This window comes from Astatotilapia calliptera, chromosome 4, assembly GCF_964374335.1.
Source record: "Astatotilapia calliptera chromosome 4, fAstCal68.1, whole genome shotgun sequence".
Taxonomy (NCBI): Eukaryota; Metazoa; Chordata; class Actinopteri; order Cichliformes; family Cichlidae; genus Astatotilapia; species Astatotilapia calliptera.
In genome coordinates this window covers 30554656-30574950 of record NC_137425.1, presented here as the reverse complement: position 1 = coordinate 30574950, position 20295 = coordinate 30554656, and the positions used below count along the sequence as shown (strand labels likewise).

The 20295-nt window shown below is 39.8% G+C and overlaps 1 protein-coding gene across 3 annotated transcripts in view; it reads right to left on the bottom strand.

Annotated features, from left to right (window-relative positions):
• Positions 1-20295, bottom strand: part of cln3 (CLN3 lysosomal/endosomal transmembrane protein, battenin) — a 39924-nt gene that overhangs the window by 2931 nt on the left and 16698 nt on the right. Inside the window, exons 1-13 of one of the 3 annotated variants that reach the window (XM_026165992.2) lie at positions 14535-14832; positions 14412-14448; positions 12882-12978; positions 12222-12305; positions 10304-10383; positions 9522-9607; positions 8772-8844; positions 7192-7335; positions 4810-4949; positions 1189-1244; positions 1046-1114; positions 865-920; positions 676-769 (exon numbers count right to left, since the gene is read on the bottom strand). In XM_026165992.2, coding sequence (XP_026021777.2) covers positions 676-769; positions 865-920; positions 1046-1114; positions 1189-1244; positions 4810-4949; positions 7192-7335; positions 8772-8844; positions 9522-9607; positions 10304-10383; positions 12222-12305; positions 12882-12978; positions 14412-14448; positions 14535-14589 — 1071 coding nt within the window. In that variant the 5' untranslated portion in view covers positions 14590-14832. Of the gene's footprint in view, positions 1-675; positions 770-864; positions 921-1045; positions 1115-1188; positions 1245-4809; positions 4950-7191; positions 7336-8771; positions 8845-9521; positions 9608-10303; positions 10384-12221; positions 12306-12881; positions 12979-14411; positions 14449-14534; positions 14833-20295 lie in introns of those variants that run through there. The other 2 variants (XM_026165993.2, XM_080300465.1) reach the window with 2 other exon arrangements.

The following is a 20295-nucleotide window of genomic DNA, read 5'->3' as shown; positions in this document are numbered from 1 at the left end:
ATATGCATGTACTATAGTTATCTGCATCACAAAGCAGCACAAATTATTCAGTCACCTGAAAACAAACCATAAACTATGCAATGTATGATGGAAAATAATCATTTATTCAGCTCTCCTATTATTTCAGCCTGAGTGTCACTTTGTCCTAAACAGTTGTTGAGACACTCTGCAAAGCCACACCTCTCCTGGCTTCTTTCTTTTTCTACAGTCAGATTTTCTCCAAATTTCTTGCCTTAGAGGTGCAGGCTTCTCTCTTATACAACATCATCAGCACTTTCTCTGTTTCACCTGGAAATTTACACAGGGTCACTGTGTAAATAGTATGAACGTTTCCTTGTAAATATTACTAGATGAGGATCATTGTGTGGTCGTAATTTTTTGAGGACAGCTGCTGCGCCGTTTTGTTATTGGCTGCTCCTAACACTTCTATGCACTAATGCAGCTTCACCTACTGCCTAATGGACCAATTATGGATTTGTGCACAACATTTTATATGCACTACGTACACACAGATACACACAAGCAGCAAAAAATACTGATGTTCAAATCTATTGTTTGTAATGAGTAGCCAGTCAGAATAAAGTTGCAGGTTAAGCTCCTCTACCAAAAAAAGGGAGCCTAGCTTAACCCAGACATCCTTCTGGTGCTGATTTGTATTTTATTCTCATTTCTCACCTGCAGAACACTGAGAATCCACACTTTCCTGATCTTCACACAGTGCAGAGAGGATCGAGAGAGCAGTACACCAAGCTGGTACAGAGTCTGATACCTGAGGATGCAAACAAGAAACAAGTAAAGCTGCACACCCCAAACAATCTGCATGAAGTCATTCATACTGAATACTCTCTGTAATGGATCACTGACCAGCGATACTGAGCTGCATGGGTCAGGAAAATATTGTGGAAGAACAGGAGTTCCATCTTACAGAGAGGGAAAAAATATTCCTGGTTCAATATTCTCACAACATCACACAAAATCAGAGCCAAGTTTCACTAACAGCATGCAGTGAGCTGAGTGTGCTGCTAGAGGGCATCAGAGGACTCACCAAACCCTGGTTGATGAAATACTCGGTTAAGTAGACCACTCCCAGTGGAAGCACAAACCTCCACAAGCCCTGCTCACAGAAATCAAGTTCAGTAACAGTTTGGCTGAACAGTTTCAGATCAAACAAGTAAACGGTGTACTTACTCTGATAACAAACAGTCTCTCTCTGAAACTGAGAGGCCCAGTGGGTTGGTCCTCTGCTACATTCAAGAGGAAGAGAACATTATTTCCCAATAAGCAGCAGAACTTTAAAACGACAATTCATTCACATAAACTGTGAAGTTCCACAGCAGGAGATGAAGTCAGCAGCCTCATGTTCACTGTCTTTGTTAAGTGTTAACAAACAGTTTGCAAAAAGAAAGCTGTGATAACGTGGTCAGAAATTACAAATCATTGAAACATTTCATTTCTGGGTACTAAATGATACGTATACACATAGCAGCCTCTCACTGAGGCCACTGTAAGGTAACATATACAAACTGTTGAGCAGCAATAGGAAGCAACTGCCAATACACTGAGTATCAGTATCAGTCACATGAGTAAGAACAGAGAGGAACATGTGATCCGTTTAGCTTAGCACGCAAATTTGTGTTCCAAAGGGTGGTCAGAAACTGAGACAGCTACTGCAGAGCCTGTGAGCACTCGTATTTTACTCCGGCTACAATTTGGCCTTCTGGCACAGACGTACCGGAGCATTCAGGCCCTCACTGCCAGACCGCGAAAGTTTCTTCCCCCAAACGTCAGACTACTGACCACTCAGTGACTGGACTGACACACACACTTATCTGCACAATCTCATATACACAAACATGCACAACCAACTGTCATTGATGCACATTTCTGTTGCACTGTTGTGTCTGTATCGTTCTGTTCTGTCTGGTGCTGCAATGTTTTTTGCAGTTTTTGCACACTTGCACTGTATGTATGTATGTTGAAGCACCTTGAGGTGACTTTTGTTGTGATTATATAAAGCGCCAAATCAATTCAATTCAAATAAATAAAATTGAATTGAATTAAAATATGTAGTCCTGTGTTGATTGTCTTTTATATGTCATGTCATATATGTCATTGACCATGATACTGGAGGGACGCTGTCTCGCTTCACTGTGTACTATAGCACTGAACATGGTTGAAATAACAATAAAGCCATTTGACTTGACCTCAGGTTTTCCTGTAACCATTTCAAATTAAAAGCACTTTGGTGCTTCACTGGATAGAAACACTTAATTTCTTAACTGGGCTCTTATTCTGAAATATTATGAAAACAAACGTTTTTTATTTACTTGTTAAGAACCACCATACAGTAAGTGAGGAACATGCATAGTTTAAATGGAGGCAGTGAGAGTCAGGATGAAGCTGTGCACAGACGACTTTCTGCAAGTGAAACTAATGTTTGATGCCACTGCAGATGTGTCATTTGATATATGCAAAAACTCAGGTAACCTGCATGCACATGTGCGCTACACCTCTGCCAATGCAGTCACACTGTGGCTGTATCCCAATTCAGGGTCTGCAGCTTTAAAGGCCGCTTTTAAGGCCGATTACGTCACAGTGACGCGACGAAGGCTGTACCAATTCAAAGGCTGCTCGGTTTTAAAGCCTTTACTTTAAAATATACGCCGTTCAATAGCTGACCTTAATCCTACAGAGAATGTGATGATTTTATGGATATTTAACCTCCTAAGACCCGAACTTTTCCATGACATGCATTTTTAATTTCTCTTTGATATTTGGGCGTATTGAGGCCCGATGAATGAAAAACAAAGAATTACCAGATTTTTTTTTTATCTTATTTTTGTTTTTAAGAAAAATAAGAGCTACATATGAGGATATTTGTTTAAAATTTCGATAGAACAGTAGCAGTATAATGTCCTCGTAAGTGGATATCAGGCCCTTGTAGAGCAAAATTTAGTATTTTGGTCTAAATAACCCAAAATGTGATGTCCACATATGTGGACGCCAGGTCCTAGGAGGTTAAAGTAAACACTGAGACAAATTGAGTAATACCAACATATTAAAACAACAATATTTGTCTCTTATATATAACACAGTTATATATACAGTGTCAAAGAAACCTGTCTTTGAGTGAAGATTTAAGGTGACAGCAAATACAAATAAATGCAGCTTGAATCTTTACTGAAGCTCAGTATTTGAAACAGAATTCTTTCACTGCTTTAATAACTAATAATGATTGAAATAATGACTTTAATATTGTCCATATTATATTTACATTACCAAAGTAAGATGACTTTAGTCTCATGAACAACATTAGCTAATTGTTATTTACGAGCTAATCTTAAAATGACTGTTCAGTACAGAAGTGAAGCCCAATAATCATGATTTCACAGTCCTGTGGTCTCAGCCTCAGATACTCATCAAATCAAAGCTCATGTACAAACAAACAAACAAACAAACAAACAAACAAACAAACAAACAAACAAACAAACAAACAAACAAACAAACAAACAAACAAACAAACAAACTAACAAACAAACAAACTAACAAACAAACAAACAAACAAACGATTTTCTCCTTCATTTCTGTCAAATAATGCTGTATGAAACGTTTCCAGCTGTTAGTGTCATGGTTGCTAGGCAACCTGGGCAGCGCCACGGAGGCTAGACCGTCCCATTTCACAAGCCTCGCACTTCCGGCCTTAGTCTTCTTTGAGTACGCGGCCCTTGTGGACCGTTAAGGCTGCAGACCCTGAATTGAGATACAGCCTTTGTGTAGGTCAAATGCTGATTGGTTAAAAAGGAAACAGCATGTTCACCTTGAAGACAGAGGCATTAAGAAAAATCAAAGACCAAAAAGTACACGAGAAAAACATGAACAATACTGCAGCAGACAGTTTTGAGGAAGTTTCACTTCCCCACTTCACCAGAGTCTCTTATGACTCTTCTGTGAAACAGAGGCTGAGCTAAAGAACCAACTGAAGGCCAAACATAATCCACCGTAGCCCACATTATTGGCTCTTTCGAGACACTTCACTTAGTGACAATAGGCAGCCACAACACATACCTGCCAAACTCATAGCTCCTATGGACTACCAGCACACATTCAAAAAAGGAAGAGAACTTTTAAGAAGTCTGTTGTTTATACTTTAAACAATAAAAATATAAAATTAGCCCCGTTTTGCAATTTTAAAATTTGGGCTATAAACCTGCTGACTGACAGATTAATAACATTACTTCTACCTTCTTAGCTGAGGTAAATATAAACTACTGTTGTGCTTTAAATACCTTTTCACTGTTTTCCATCTGAGCGACTCACATCTTCCCCTATGTCATGACCTCCTTTTATCAATTTCAATAAAGATGTAGAATAGTGCGTTTCCTCTCACCATGTCAAACAGAAACTGACACGTGTTGATGACCATCTGATTAGATAACAGCAAAGCAACGCTCTGGGATCTTTCAGGCGTGTCTATTGGGCAACAGTGTAAAGTCATCATTGTAAGAAAACGTGAGTGTCTGTGGACAAACTTCAAATGTAAATGATTTTATATCTTCATCATATTTGTTGCATCTGCCTTTTTGTGCAAATTATTGCTTAAAATGTTAAAATTCATGTATTCTTACGGAAAAACAAAACTGGTGTCATGGAGGACTCAAACACTTACAGGAACTCATGTGTTCGTGTTCAGTTAGTAGATATATCAAACAATGAAACAGAGTTTGTCTTTACAGGATTTGGTTGCTGAACTTTATTTAAATTTCAGTTTATTGCTGATTTCATGCTACACCCTTCTAATGTGACATTTACCTGTGGTGGAGCTCTCGGGCTCCTCCTCGTCTGAACTGTCCAGAAGTTGCTGTCTGTCCTCAGAGACCAAAGCTGCATACTCAGTGTCCTTGGTCCTCCACTGAGGTAATGAAGGTGGACAAACCAGCAGGAGGAAATAGCTGGTAAAATTGTTGGGATGAAGAAGACGACAAATCATTTTGTAAGTTTCAGCTTCATTTATACGCAGTTTACAGGGAAAAAGTCTCAACAGGAAATACAAACTACATCCTGTCAATGTCTCATTTGACTGAAGTGAACTGGAGTCAACTGAACTCAATTAAAGTGACTATTTGGCCACCACTTCACCTCCACAGATGAAAGCATTGGGCTACCTACACCTTAGACCTACAGAAGCTTAATTCAAAATTGGACCCTTGTTAAGTCTCTGTTACGACCCAGCTCAAAAGCCGCAACATAAAAAAGGAGATGAATACCAGATTGTGGGTGAGAAGAGGTTTTAATCCTAAAATGCATAGCAGGTCGGCTAAAATGGCTGGCTAAAAAGCCTGCCTCAGATATGCCTTTATCAGCACCTGACTAGGTGAACACACTGAGGAGATTAGGGGCTGCAGAGGGACATAACACCTCCTCCCTCAAAAGGGTTCCTCTAGGACCCCTACATTTATTAAAAGCCCCCCTGAAGCCTTCAGGTCCTTGAACCACAAACCTGAAATAAAAGTAAAAGCTAACAGAAGCACAGTGTTCACATTATAGTAGGCATCTTTAAGCATGGATGCCCCTGCATGAGGATTTGAAGTTGCCACACTGAACACACAGGAAGTAACATGTGACCAACACAAAGGAGCACGACAGTCACAAACTCAAAATGATTACTTGACCTGCTACAACACAAAACCAAAAGTAGCAACAAATACCCACAATCAAGTGATCTGTTGTTTCCACCACACAAATGGTCACATTCAAATGGCCTTATACCACAAGTTACTTTAACCCTTTAAGACCTACCATAGAACCAAGTCCGCCAGAGCTTATATTATATTTTTACATGCTGTGGAGCCATTTTTGGGAGCATTTCAAGTTGCTATACATCAATACAACCATTATAGCCCAGATTTTAATAATATGTATTCATTAAGTGCATAGTAATTACATAAATTGCAAAAAAGTGCAATAAACTACAAAAAAATTGAAAATCGTTTTTGCTTTTTTAACATATATTTGTAGTTAGAGAAATTTAAGAGGCTTATCCCTCAAAACTGTAAATACAAAAAAGTTGCACAAAATAGTTTCCCACCACAGGAAATTTATTTTGAGTGTCTTCATAGTTTTATTTTTGAAATACACCAATTTTTATATACTGCAGGAAAAACGAAAATAAATATTATACTGCAAATTTGCAAAAAAGCAGCATATGCATCAAAATAAACTATTTCCAGCAGTGCAATATGAGTCCTCAGCATCCCAGAAACGACAGAGAAAGTCATAAAGTCAAAGATAACTTTTAAAAAGACCAGTATATGCCCTGAGGCCCTGATGGTAAAAAAGACTACATTTCCGCGAAAATGAAGTCACTTCCGGTTTCGGGCCGGTAATGGCGGAAATGCAAAAGTTCGCGCTGACGTCTATTCCAACTAGGAAGTGTTATGAACAGCTGATCGGATCGGCAAAGCGTGTTTCTGGAATATCATGTTTTTGTTCCTGCAAGCGCTTTTTATGCAGTTTTTGCAAAGCTTTATGTGGAAGGAAACCGTGACCTAGGACAATCTGATGGCATAAGATGTAAGTACAACTCCTCCGATTTCATATGCAAAAAAAAAATTTGCGCTAGCTTACGTGGTTGCAGAGCTACTGGGATTTAAAAATAGTTACGCAAAACAGAGCGTGTCCGCTCCGATCGGCTCTAAAGGGTTAATCCACAAGGTTCAGTAAAGAAAGCATACTAGTGACCAACCACAAAATGGAGAGCTATGGCCACACAATGATCACATCAAGAATGGCTCAGCACCCCTCAGTGTTATTGCCATCACCTGGCCAACAACACTCACAAGTGATCCAGTAGCCATATTTCCCACAGCACTAAAGGTCACAGCACAAAACACTCACCTCGTGAGGATGTCATTAGCATCCATCACCACTGACATATTAGATGCACACACGGTGTACATGCTATGACAACTTAAAAACAGCCTACCTGCCTAAGCCACAAGACCATAGTTAAAGAATGTCTTAATCCCCTGCCAAGTTTGGTGCCACTGATTCACTTTAAGCAACTCCCATCCAAAAATGCTAAAAACAAAATAAGATAATATGTCCACAAATAACAAAGCACAAACTAACTATCTGAGTGAGCGATGAGTCACAACACAAAAATACAGAGAATCCTTGTCCCTGCACACTTACCTTACCACCATAGTGAATGGGACGACCAGCATGATAAGCAGTGTAACCCGTGGTGAAAGGCCAGCTTGGATGAGGACTGAGTAAAGGAGGGCTCCAATAAGACCAGCAGCACCAGTGCCTGAGCCCCAGCCTTCCAGTACACTCCTGGAGCAGACAGAAAACCACCGTTAATGTTCCAGAGTAAAAATAAAAACACGGTTGGAAGACCATTCACAGCTTCTTAAACTCATTTCTGACCGGGACTTTATCTGCTGTGAGTCTAAGCTGTAAGCAGGATTACTGTTAGAAGGAAACTTGGAGTTACTGTGAAAAAGCTCTGTCATCGTGGAAACTGACATTTAAAGTCAAGCACCCAAACTACGTAACTCAGTGGAAAATGTCTGATATCAAGAATATCAGATTGATAACTCCTTCATAACTTTTCTTTTTGCAAACCTGTAGCAGTCCATCTGTTCTCTGCTAGGCATCAGCACAGCTGGTCACTGATGCCAGCTGATTTATGCTGCTGATGTCTTTTGAAGAAGGAATTATCTTACAGAGGCAATCAGTGCGCCCCAGGGCAGCTGTGGCTACAATGCAGCTTGCCATCACCAGTGTGTGAATGTGTGTGTGAATGGGCAGATGACTGAATGTAGTGTGAAGCGCTTTGGGGTCCATCAGGACTAAGTAAAGCGCTACGCAAATACAGGCCATTTACCATTTTTACCAAGATCATATAACTCTGTGGTGCAGACTGTCCAAGAAGTCTGGGAATTCTGGTGGTGTTTTTTATTAGTGTGTAACTTATTAATGAGCAGGTGTGTCTGTGTGCACAGCTCATGGAGACAGCACTCCAACCTCTGCTTGAGTCTGGCTCCATAAAACACTATGACGCTCCAGAAACAAATGGGTGGCATCAGGGAGAAAATGATGAATGGAAATTTGTGTAAAATGTATGAAAAATAAACTCACTTTGCTTTTCTTGTTATCATCTGTATTTTATTTCAGTTTTTAGTTAGAACTGTCAACAATCCCAACCCCTCTAAACTTTTGTTTTTATAAAACAACCAAAGCTCCTTACTCTCAACTTACATTTAAACTACTGTAAAATTACTTTCTGCAAACCTCCATTAATACTGCACACTTGGTATTGTTCATTTAATTCTGACACATAGAATTAGTTTTGTTTTGTTTGTTTTTTTCAATTTTTCTTTTTCCATAGCAGTTAATTCACTTGGACTTTGATATATCAACTTAATGAATTATTATTTTATTTATAATTTTTTATCTTTTCACAATTTTTACTAAGCAAGTGTAACAAAAAGTAATTTCCATTGAATGATTCTGGTTTCAAGCTATTCTTACTTCAGTCCTGGCAGAAACGGGATTCCACACAGCAAATAAAATACAAATAAAATTTTGTCTTTATGCAGGAATTCAAAGAATTCGACTGTGTAAACTCTGCCTTGTTCACAAACTTTACCCTACACTTTGGGCATCAACCCAAGTTCTGTCATCTGGACAAGCTCTGTTTGAATCTTTAATAAGAGAGCAGCAACTGAATAAAAAATTGGCAAAAAGAATGAGTGAAGAGTGTTTACCTGCTGAAATATACTGTTAGAGAGAGGAAGGACAACTCTCCCAGTCCTGAGCTGATACTGGCAAAGATCACTCCTGCAAACACAGCCACAGAGAACGTGATCAGAGAGAGCAAAGAGGAAGAATTTATTCTTTTGTTTGAAGAACAAACTTCAATAAAAAGAGCTCATTTACAGGACCTTTGTGGGCAGTCACAATGGTTACATTTTAGTTACTGGTGAACTGAATCGAATTTAGTTGCTCTTTACTGACTTATTTTATTCACATAGAGGTCTGCTTGATTCTAACAGTAATGTCTGAAATAGTGCTGTCTATTAAAAAAAGGAAACAATTTCCATCCACTGCTAATGGTATTTTGCTGCACAAGCCCTTTAGAGCCTATCAGGACATTTCTAGCAAGCAGGGGCCATCTTTGCATCTGGTATCCAGTTCTACCAGTAGATCTGTGGTGCCAGTATCACTACTGCTTTCAAGGTGGCAGCATTTAGTTTGGGGCTGGTACGTTTGGTGTCTGGAGGAGTGTATTTGATAGAAGCGTGAACGGGTACGATAAATGATTATTTATAGCAGCAGTAAAGCTCTATCAAGCTTCTGTGGAACAACCACAGATGCTCACAGTAGATAAGAAGAAATTAAACCGAAGAAAATAACTCAAAGTTTTATCTAATCCACCTTCTAAAAGCTCATCAGAGCCATATCAGACACCCTTAATGATAAAAGATCTGATCTGAATTATTAACAGGTTGCTTTACCGAGAATACTCATCCACACAGCTGAGGAGAAGGACACCAGGAGGAAACTCGTTGCTGCCATGATGGCACAGAACAACACTCGAATGCTGGGATAAAAGAACAGGAATTAACCAGGAAAGCTGGAAAGCACCATGACAGCGATGTTTTTATGCAGACAGCAAGAAGAACTCAGTCTGTTAACAACTGACTTCCTGACTATATCACACACAAAACATATAAAGTCCAATTTTTCTTTTCTTTTTCAGCTCTGATTAGTCAGCCGGGGCCACTGAAACCAGGCACAGCCATTAACCAAGTAGGTTTGTTTATTGCTCCAATTTCATATGTTTGGTCACTGCTAAGCTCTCATTCATAAATTTAACATCTTATATACATGAAAACATTAAAGCCAGACGAAAACAAATGGAGATCATTATTGCCAAAAGACATCACAGCAGCTTAGCAGCAGTACAAAAAGAGCGCCAAAGGTGGGATTGAGTGGAAATAATATGCAAATAAAACAAAGTTCTTGTTGTTTTCTTCTTCTGTCTCTTTTTTTTAAACCAAACTCAAACCTCATGTTGCCAGTGGGGCTAAAATCCTGACACCTGATACAAGCACACTACTGTAAAACAGGAAGGACGTCACAGTTTTTGTCATTTGCAAGTTTGTCAAAGAAACAACTATTTGTTTATTATCAGTGCAGTGAAATCAGATCGTACCAATAATGTGAGTGATGATTGTTAGTTACTGTAAAAACACAGCAAGTGGAAACAAAGAACAGCAATCAAAGTAATAATTACCCATAGGGCATTTTGTGGATCACAAAGGGAGCGAACAGTTTGATGAAGAGTGTTGGTAGGATGTCAGCTAACAGCACAGCCTGCCAAGAAAAATGTAACAACTGAACATCTGTGGACACAAATGATACAGCTTGTAGTTTCTGCCACACCATCCATCCTTATGCCCTCCTTCACTACCATCCATCAATCTCCTCTGAGGTCTTCCTCTTGTCCTCCTGCCTGGCTGCTCCATATCTAACATCTTTTGTCCTGCATTTTCAGTTTCTGTCCTCTGTACACGTTCAAACGCTCTGATATACTAATTTCTAATCATGCCCATCCTGGTCACTCCTAATGAAAAGCTTCAGCTCTACCTTTTGCCAGTGCCCACTGTTATCACACCATACATCATCACAGCTTTTACTACATTCCTAATTCCTCCTCTAATTCTTCTGTCACAAACCACCCTTTACAATCGTCTCCACTCCTCTCTGTTGTGCACTGCACATTACTTTGGATGACTGATTACAGGTATTTAAACTTATCTACCTTCTCCATTTCTACTGCTTGCATGTTCACCTTCTCTCTCTCTCTGACTGATGTTCAGTCCTCATCTCTCCCACGCTTACCTCCACCTGTCCACACTCTGTTCCACCTGCTCTCACTACATATCATAACGTCATCTGCAAACATCATCGTCCACAGAGACTCCTGCATGAACATCACAATCACAATCAAAAGGGGCTCACAGTAAAGAGTGCGGATGCCACCCCCAGCTTAAACCCATCCGTCACTCCTACCACACACCTCACCACTGCTGCCTCATACATCTGTCAATAGTTTTAATGAAGCTGGGAAACAACCAGAAATAAAACTCAGCTTTTATTTTTGGGTGTTAGGAGAAAACTCTGTAAAAAACCCAGGAGAAATAAAGACACAATGAGACAAAGTTACTTTCTTTGCTAAACATGTACACGGGTGAGCTGCTGAGAACAACTCACACCATGCACAGTGGCTTGGCATTTTTTATAGGCACAGAGCACAGAGACAGTGAGAACAGGATAAGAAAATAATAAACAGATAAAATAAACAACTCCATATGTGGTACTAGTCTCGTCAGCAGAGAGCTGGGAGAGAGCTGTGAGAGATAAAACAATCTAAAACAATATGTCCCAAAACAATATGTCTTTGCTGGGAAAGTCTAAAAGGATAATTCTAAACTAATCTAACCATAGACAAAGGGCATCTTTGTACATTTAAAAGAAGGTAAAGAAACATAGAATCATTTTTCCTGTAACATTGGGTTTTGTGGATTAAACTGAGAACACATGTTAGACCTTTTTCTTTTCCACACTTTCAAATGTACCAACAAACAGAACGCATTATTTATGTGGAGCGTGCTACTACAGTGATGGTGTTTGGCTGGTCCACCATAATGTAATGGCCATGACAACTAAATTATATAATACATAAATGTATGTGCTCAGTAATGTCTCTATAATGATAATAACATTTTATGAGTTTTTCATAACCTCCAGGAACCTGAAATATTTATGATCTGCTAAATACTGTTGACTACAAACATGAACATGTTTCCTAACTTACTATCTAAGATACAATCTACAGTATATCTGTTATTATACCAGATATTGGACTGTATTTATTGATTGAATATACTTCTGTTAATATGTACACATTAGCCTTATTAGTGTAGGAAGCTTTCCTGCTGTTATCCTTCTTTGGTTAAGTGTTATACTAGTTTCAGTACCTCATCAATCATGTGACGTTTGTCTTTTTTTAAATAAACATTTAAAAGGAAGTCACCGCTTCTAAACGAGAGCACAAACTGTGAACCAGTCAAAAGTTTATAACATTTGTCTCGACACTAAACACCCAGAACAAACGTTTTACTGCATCAGTGCAGTGAACCTTTATTTACCGCAGTAGAGACAGGGTTGCAGTCATAGATGCTACTGTTGCTACTGTTCCCAACTTGGAAGTCCACGTGCAGTGAGGCTGAAGTCTGGGAAACAATAATAGAAATATACAGCTGAGAAGTTCACTTAACCCTAAACATAGAACGACTTTGAAACGTGACCACTGCCAAACTACACTGCTCAAAAAATAAAGGGAACACTTGAGTCACACATCAGATCTCAATGAATGAGATTTTTAACTTGAGAATATGAACTGGTAAAGTACATCATGCAGTTTATTGTGGAAAAATAAGATGTAATGATGGAAATGGAATCAGAGGAAACCAAAGACATCCTCTGCCTGGAACATGATGAGTATATGAGCTCTGGCAGCGCTCCTCATCACATGACAGTCCTGCAGGGTTAGAGCTGTGCACTCTGAATAGACTGCAGGTACCTTCTCTTACTATGAGCAGTGACATAGAAATAGTTGTTGTTACTCCTCCAGTGCACCTTATGCATCTTTCATTTGCACCTAAGCAGGTGAAATGCATTCACAGCAGTTTCTGTTTCCTGATTGGACAGATCAACATCTCTGAAGACTTTGTGCCAGAATCCAGTGATCAAGTATTCCTTTCATTTATTTGAGCAGTGCATATTTAAATACACATTTGTTCTCTTACAGACGCCGTTTCATTTCGTGACTCTTGTTTCTCGAGAATGTCATGTGCGGCGCTCAGCATCACCACATAAGCAAAGTTGTTGCACAAACCGAGGAGCCTGTATAGATGTGGAAAGATAAAAACGAGATACGGAGATGCATCAAAAAATAACAACTTAATCAGCGGCTGCAAAATTTCTCTCAACATAAAACCCCCCAAAATATCGTGCACTCAGTACCGTGCACTTTCAAAACTTTTGCATTACCAAGCATTTATCAGCTACTCATAGTTTAGTTTTTTGAATTCATTTAAGGATACATTTTTTAAAATAATATTAAAACTTTTTCAACAAAGACCTTTTCACAGTCTTTGTGCTTTTCATGTCGTTAACCTTTGTTCTTTCAAGCTTCTTCAAAGTCTTCCTTTTCCAACCTGCCTTCCACCTTTTTCCTGTCCATCCTTCCAGTTTGCTTCCTCATTATTTTCTAGCTTTCATCTTCTTATAGCTTTGTGTATTTTTCCCTCCCTCCTTTGTTAATTGCTTGTTTTCCAGTAGCAGCTAAAGTGCCTTTTCATTTCACTACCTGCTATGCCACCTTGGGCTTTCCATCTGTGCTTCAGTTTACTTACTAATGTGAATTATCAGTGTGACAGAATTCAATGACAACTTTTCTTTTGTGACTTATTTGTGGCTTTTTGTTTTTACTACAAGGTGATGGTTGAATGGCAATAACGTAAAGAGACAGACCGAGGGAGAGACATGCAGCAAATGCAAAACACAACGGAACTCAGGTCTCTGCAATGAGTACGAAGCGGAGCACGAGTACTCGGTCCCTGGCCTTTCCTCTGCCTTTCTGTCTCCATTTTCCCTTTGCTCCCTTTCTGTCGTACATGCTTGAGACCTTTATTTATATCTGCGTTGCTCTCGTGAACCTTGAGCCGTGAGTAGGTGAGTAAGAGACGTGACATATGACACTGTGCTTCAGATACAGTGATAGATCTGAAGCAAAGACTCGAATGTACAAGAGAGGCTACTGATTATTCTCCTGCTCAGTCCTGATTATCATCTTTGCTTTCCCAGTGCCGACTCAAGTCTGTCGTTTTTCCACATAAAGACCTGACTGCACACACAGTGAATAGCCAATCTTAATGTGCCACCTTGAAGCAATTCCTGAAGTGCATGTGGTCTTAGGAAGGCTTGCTGGAGGAGCTAAATACATAAAAGGGGCGGGGCCCACAGCTGAAAAATCCGATTAATGGTGAGAGGAAGACTACAAATAAGACCTAAAAACATTTCCTCATTTCTGCGTGTGAATAAACATAGCAATGACGTGTATCTATAGGTTCTTATCACATCCCATTAAAGTTTAGGGAGAAATGAGAGATGACGAAGCTGTGGACTTCACTTTCACAGTCAGCACTTTTTATTCGCATAAGAAGTACTTACGAGCGAACAACGTCTTTTACTATAGATACGACACAACATGTATTTAGATGAAATAAGAGGGATCTTTCTTATTGGTGATCTGTTGAAAATATCGGGACACTCACCAAAATCCAATCCAGTTGCGGATTTGTACGCAACGACCTATAAATGAGAGGATAAAGCAAACGTTAGGGACTCACGGAGCAATAATGCTGATAGTTACACGAGTCCGCCGCTGACACACTCACCGGTACCGTCAAGTCGCTGAAGAGGATCTGAGTTGACACTGGCTGGCTGCTCCATGTTTACAAACCAGTCCAAGCTAAATGAAAGAGAAACTGAGTTGGTCTCGAACCGCTGAAAAGCACACAGCTCTCATTCTAACAGGCTCTGAGCTCCCACCAACACTGGCGAGAAGCTGTCACTAAGAACGCCCCGTAACTGCTTTTACGGTCCTCAGCTCAGCAACTTTCACAAACCTCACCGACGAAGCACCAGAGACGGCGCTTCAACCTAAAACCTCCCCGCGGAAACAATATCAGCTCTGAACGTTCCTGATCCGCCTGAGACATTAAGTTTGCTCAAATTCAAATAATGTCAAGAACACAGTTGGATTTTTATTATAATATGTCAAACAGATATTCGTGAGTGATGAAACGTTATTCTTATCAGCAGGTAGAAGCTGCAATCGGCTTGGGAAAAGTGATCGTTATGTTTCTCCTTTTTTTATCTGGTAAAAAAGTCTTTCCATCAAAAAATGCCTCCTTCAGAGATCGTAACAAATACAAAATCACAGTAAAGTAAACCAAAAAAAGACTTCTAAAAAGAGGACTGACTATAATATAGGTTCAATAACACATCATAAAGATACTTGCAAAACACTTTATTTTTAGAATCAGAATACTTTATTGATCCCTGGGGGAAATTATTTTTTGTTACACTTCTCCATTATAAACAAACATTAACAAGACAGACAATACGCTAACTAAGAATAGTACCGTGTGTGTGTGTGTGTGTATATTAGGGCTGCCACGATTTGTCGACTAGTCACGATTACGTCGACTATCAAAATCGTCGACGACTGATTTAATAGTCGACATGTCGTTTGAAGCTTTGTAAGATCGCAAAAGACGCAGGAATAATAGCAGGATTTAAGAGTGTAATAACGGACTGAAACAGAAGATGGCAGCACTGCATGTACACGGATGCCAGCTGCCGTTAAACCCCGAAGAAGAAGAAGAAGCAGCTGTGTCCCAGAATTCATAGCGCGGCCCAGCTTAGTTTCCAACAATGGCGGTAGCTAGTTAGTTTTAATATTACTCTTATTATTCTTTCTGGGTCACAAAATAAACGTTTAACATATTTTCAGGCGAGAATGTAGCTGTGTAAACCTCAAATATCGGCTCAGTTTATCAGGACACCACATTATTTCAAAAGCGCTCCGACGTTTTCGGAGACGTCTGTTACCCACTAGCTCGATAGCTAGCCGGGGGCTAGGTCACTAGCACCGTGAGAACACCGGACTCCCGGCAAATTGTTTTCAAACCCACCGCCGTCTTTCGCGACTCAGGTTAAATATATATGAGTCACTTAGATAAATTAAAAATGTTGTTGTTTGGCTTTTTTTTTTTAGTATTTTATTTGTTCCTGAGTAAATCGGTTTGGCTGAGATTAAAGTTATAGTTTTTACACAGCTGAATAAACATCAAGCAGACAGCTGATTATCAGAAGTGTGAGATGCTGGAGAATATACTCCGGTGTCCTGTTATATTTTAGATAGCAAGGAGTTTATTAAACTTTACCAAAACAATCTGCAAATTTCATTAAAATTGAATAAACTATCATCTTGTCTTTATTTTTAGTTAGCACCTTAAAAGCTTAAAGCTGTAAGCTAATGATAGTTATATAAGAGCAGATGCTGCTGGTGCAATAAGCTGTAGTTTTACGTCCAGTGGATGATGATCTGATTAGTCGACTAATCGCATAAATAATCGGTGACTAGTCGACTATCAAAATAATCGTTTGTGGCAGCCCTAGTGTATATATATATATATATATATATATATATATATATATATATATATATATATATATATATATACACATACATATATATATTAGGGGTGCAACTAGGGCTGCCACGATTTGTCGACTAGTCACGATTACGTCGACTATCAAAATCGTCGACGACTGATTTAATAGTCGACGCGTAGTTTGAAGCTTTGTAAGATCACAAAAGACGCAGGAATAAGTGGCAGGATTTAAGAGTGTAATACCGGACTGAAACAGAAGATGGCAGCATTTCATGTACAAGGATGTCAGCTACCGTTAAACCCCGAAGAAGAAGAAGCAGCTGTGTCCCAGAATTCATAGCGCGGCCCAGCGCAGTTTCCAACAATGGCGGCAGCTAGTTAGTTTTAATGTTACTCTTATTATTCTTTCTGGGTCACAAAATAAACGTTTAACATATTTTCAGGCGAGAATGTAGCTGTGTAAACCTCAAATATCTGCTCAGTTTATCAGGACACCACATATTTTCAAAAGCGCTCCGACATTTTCGGAGACGTCTGTTACCCACTAGCTCGATAGCTAGCCGGGGGCTAGGCTCACTAGCACCGTGAGAACACCGGACTCCCCGCAAATCGTTTTCAAACCCACCGCCGTCTTTCGCTACTCAGGTTAAATATATATATGAGTCACTTAGATAACTTAAAATGTTACTGTTTGGCTTTTTTTTAGTATTTTATTTGTTCCTGAGTAAATCAGTTTGTCTGAGATTAAAGTTATAGTTTTTACACAGCTGAATAAACGTCAAGCAGACAACTGATTATCAGAAGTGTGAGATGCTCCAGAATATACTCCAGTGTCCTGTTATATTTTAGATAGCAAGGAGTTTATTAAACTTCACAGAAACAATCTGCAAATTTCATTAAACTTTAATAAACTATCATCTTTTCTTTATTTTTAGTTAGCACAGACCTTAAACACTTAAAGCTGTAAGCTAATGATACTTATATAAGAGCAGATGCTGCTGGTGCAATAAGCTGTAGTTTTACGTCCAACGGATGATGATCTGATTAGTCGACTAATCGCAAAAATAATCGGTGACTAGTCGACTATCAAAATAATCGTTTGTGGCAGCCCTAGGTGCAACGATACACAAAATTCACGGTTCGGTTCAGTTCGATACTTTGGTGTCACGGTTCGATATTTTTTCGATACAAAAAAATGTTCATGCCTTTTTAATTTGTCATTTATTAAAATTATAAATATATATTTTAACTCAAAAGTACAGTTTTTAAATTTAACCCTAACTCTTGTGCGTGTTTTTTATTTTGACAGCGAATGCGTACCTGCGGACCACTTATGTGCAGCCCTGGTTATATAGCTCATCATATCACAGCCACAGAAATTATTTTGTCCATGAAACCATAAAGCTGCACTTTCTTTTTGCCTTATAGTCTGATTTGTCATAACTTTTCCGTTTTGTGGTAAGCTTTTCTTTGGCTGTCACTTCTTCACTCTGACCTGTCTTATTTGGCTCAGCAGAACTGAAATATATATCCTGATGCTTTTACACACGCACTCACATAAGCTCAGCGATTCTCTGCGCGATCAACCTCTCACATGTTTAAGCTTGCTGCGGGAGATTTCACTTGTCATGTTTGCGTAGTAAGTTAACGATTAATAAGACGATGTCAGAGGAATTGGTGCGCAAATTATCATCACTCACCAATCAGTGCTGTCTGAGCGATTGCAAAGTGAAAGCAAAAAAACAAGCCCAAATTCAAACGCGATTTCAATATGTCACATATTGACAGTGGCTCACCGATGCCAATGACAATTACCCAGCTACATTTCCAAAAGAATGCAAAAGCATTGACATATATTTTTCCTTCCTACAATAGCCCGACGGGCAGGGCAGAGATAGATTTTGGTAGCTCGACTGGAAAAATCACTAGCCCCTGGACGTCGGGCTAGGGATATTGCGAGCCCTGTATCTGATTGAGGAATCATGCATCTTTGGAAAAGAGAGTTTATTACAGAGAAATGGCTCTTTCCAAAATAAAAGCTATACTACATGCTTCTTCTGGGCTATATTCTCAGCAGCATATTAAACATATCAGGTCCCCATAAGGAGACTCATGTGCTAACGGCTGTCTAAATGACTCGGCTAAAGTTTGTAGCATGCATGCTTGTTGTTTTTGCACTAGGATGATGTAAATGTGCAGTCATATTCGTTGTGTTCCCACTAGTGCTTTCAGGTTAATCTCGTTGAAATGACGTTAACGCCACAACACGACAAATCTCCGTTAACGAGCTACCCCTGATCGCCCCGTGCATGGGGCTAGACGGCCAACACGTTAACGAGCTAACTGCGCTAACACACTAGTTCCCACCCATGTAATTGAGCATTGCGTGGCACATCCAACATACTGTTTTACTTTAGTCCATGACGCGCTTACCTTCAGGGACATACGTCACATGAAAAAACCAAAATAATTCCAAACGCCAGATCTGAATGAGGGTGGGGGAGGTCCATGTTGCAAGGAGAGCTTAACTTCTGTCTCGCTAGCTTGCCCTGCGCTCTTCCTTCTGACGATGCTGTCTGTGTTGAGCGCTCAGTGGATCTGCGCTCGACAGTGCAGCCTAGGCGGAGTAGTCGAACGCAGATTCACTGAGCGCTCAACACAGACAGCATCGTCAGAAGGAAAGTTGATGAAATAAATTACAAATTTTGTATTGTTCGATACATATGCGTACCGAACCGAAAGCACTGTATCGAACGGTTCAATATTGATACGAATATCGTTGCACCCCTAATATATATATATGTGTGTGTGTGTGTGTGTGTGTGTGTGTGTGTGTGTGTGTGTGTGTAAAAGCTGAAAAAGAAACGTGTAGTTGTAGCAGTATCCAGTGTGTTAAGTGGATGCGTTGTACAGGGAGCCACAGGCAGGAAAGATTTCCTGTGTCGTTCAGTGGTGCTTTTCGGTAATCTCAGTCTCTCACTGAACGAGCTCCTGTGACTGACCAGCATGTCATGGAGTGGGTGGGAGGTGTTATCCAACATTGTCTTTATCTTGGACAACATCCGCCTCTCTGACACCACCTTGAGGGAGTCCAGCTCCATCCCCACAACATTACTGGCCTTACGGATTAGTTTATCGAGTCTGTTGGCATCTGCGACCCTCAGTCTGCTCCCCCAGCATGCAACAGCATAGACGATCGCATTGGCCACAGCAGACTCGTAGAAAATCCTGAGCATTTTCTGGCAGATGTCGAAGGACCTCAGTCGCCTCAAAAAATAGAGACGACTCTGGCCCTTCCTGTAAAGTGCTGTGGTGTTTTTAGCCCAGTCCAGTTTATTGCCAATGTGTACTCCAAGGTATTTATAGTCCTCCACAATGTCAACACTGACCCCCTGGATTGAAACAGGGGTCAAGTGTTTCCTGGTCTTCCTGAAGTCCACGATCAGTTCCTTGGTCTTTGCCACGTTGAGCTGCAGATGATTCTGCTCACACCACGTGACAAAGGAGTCGACCACAGCCCGGTACTCTGTCTCATCAACCCTGCTGATGCATCCAACCACCGCATATTTTATATTATAATATAAAATATATCAATGAACCCTGTTCACTACAGTCTGTTTAACAATATAAGTAAAGATATTAGACATTAGCAAAACACAGAGAACAATTTTAAAATAACATCAATATGAGATCATTTCAGTGGAATAGGAGAAAGCAATCCCATAGTTGATCTGGTTTAACCTTTTATGCCTTACACTTTAACTCTATCATTACAATTTAAGTGGAAATTAAACACAGCAGTAGCAGGTAACTTTTCAAGCACACTGTGCCACACAAACAGGTCTGCAGTGCAGATAATGAAACAATAGAGGTGAAAACCTTGACACATTGGAAAAATGGTCAACCAAACTCTTCAACAATTTTTCCACTGTATGTTAAAATCGCATGTACATTTTTTTAGGTGTGGTTTGAGATG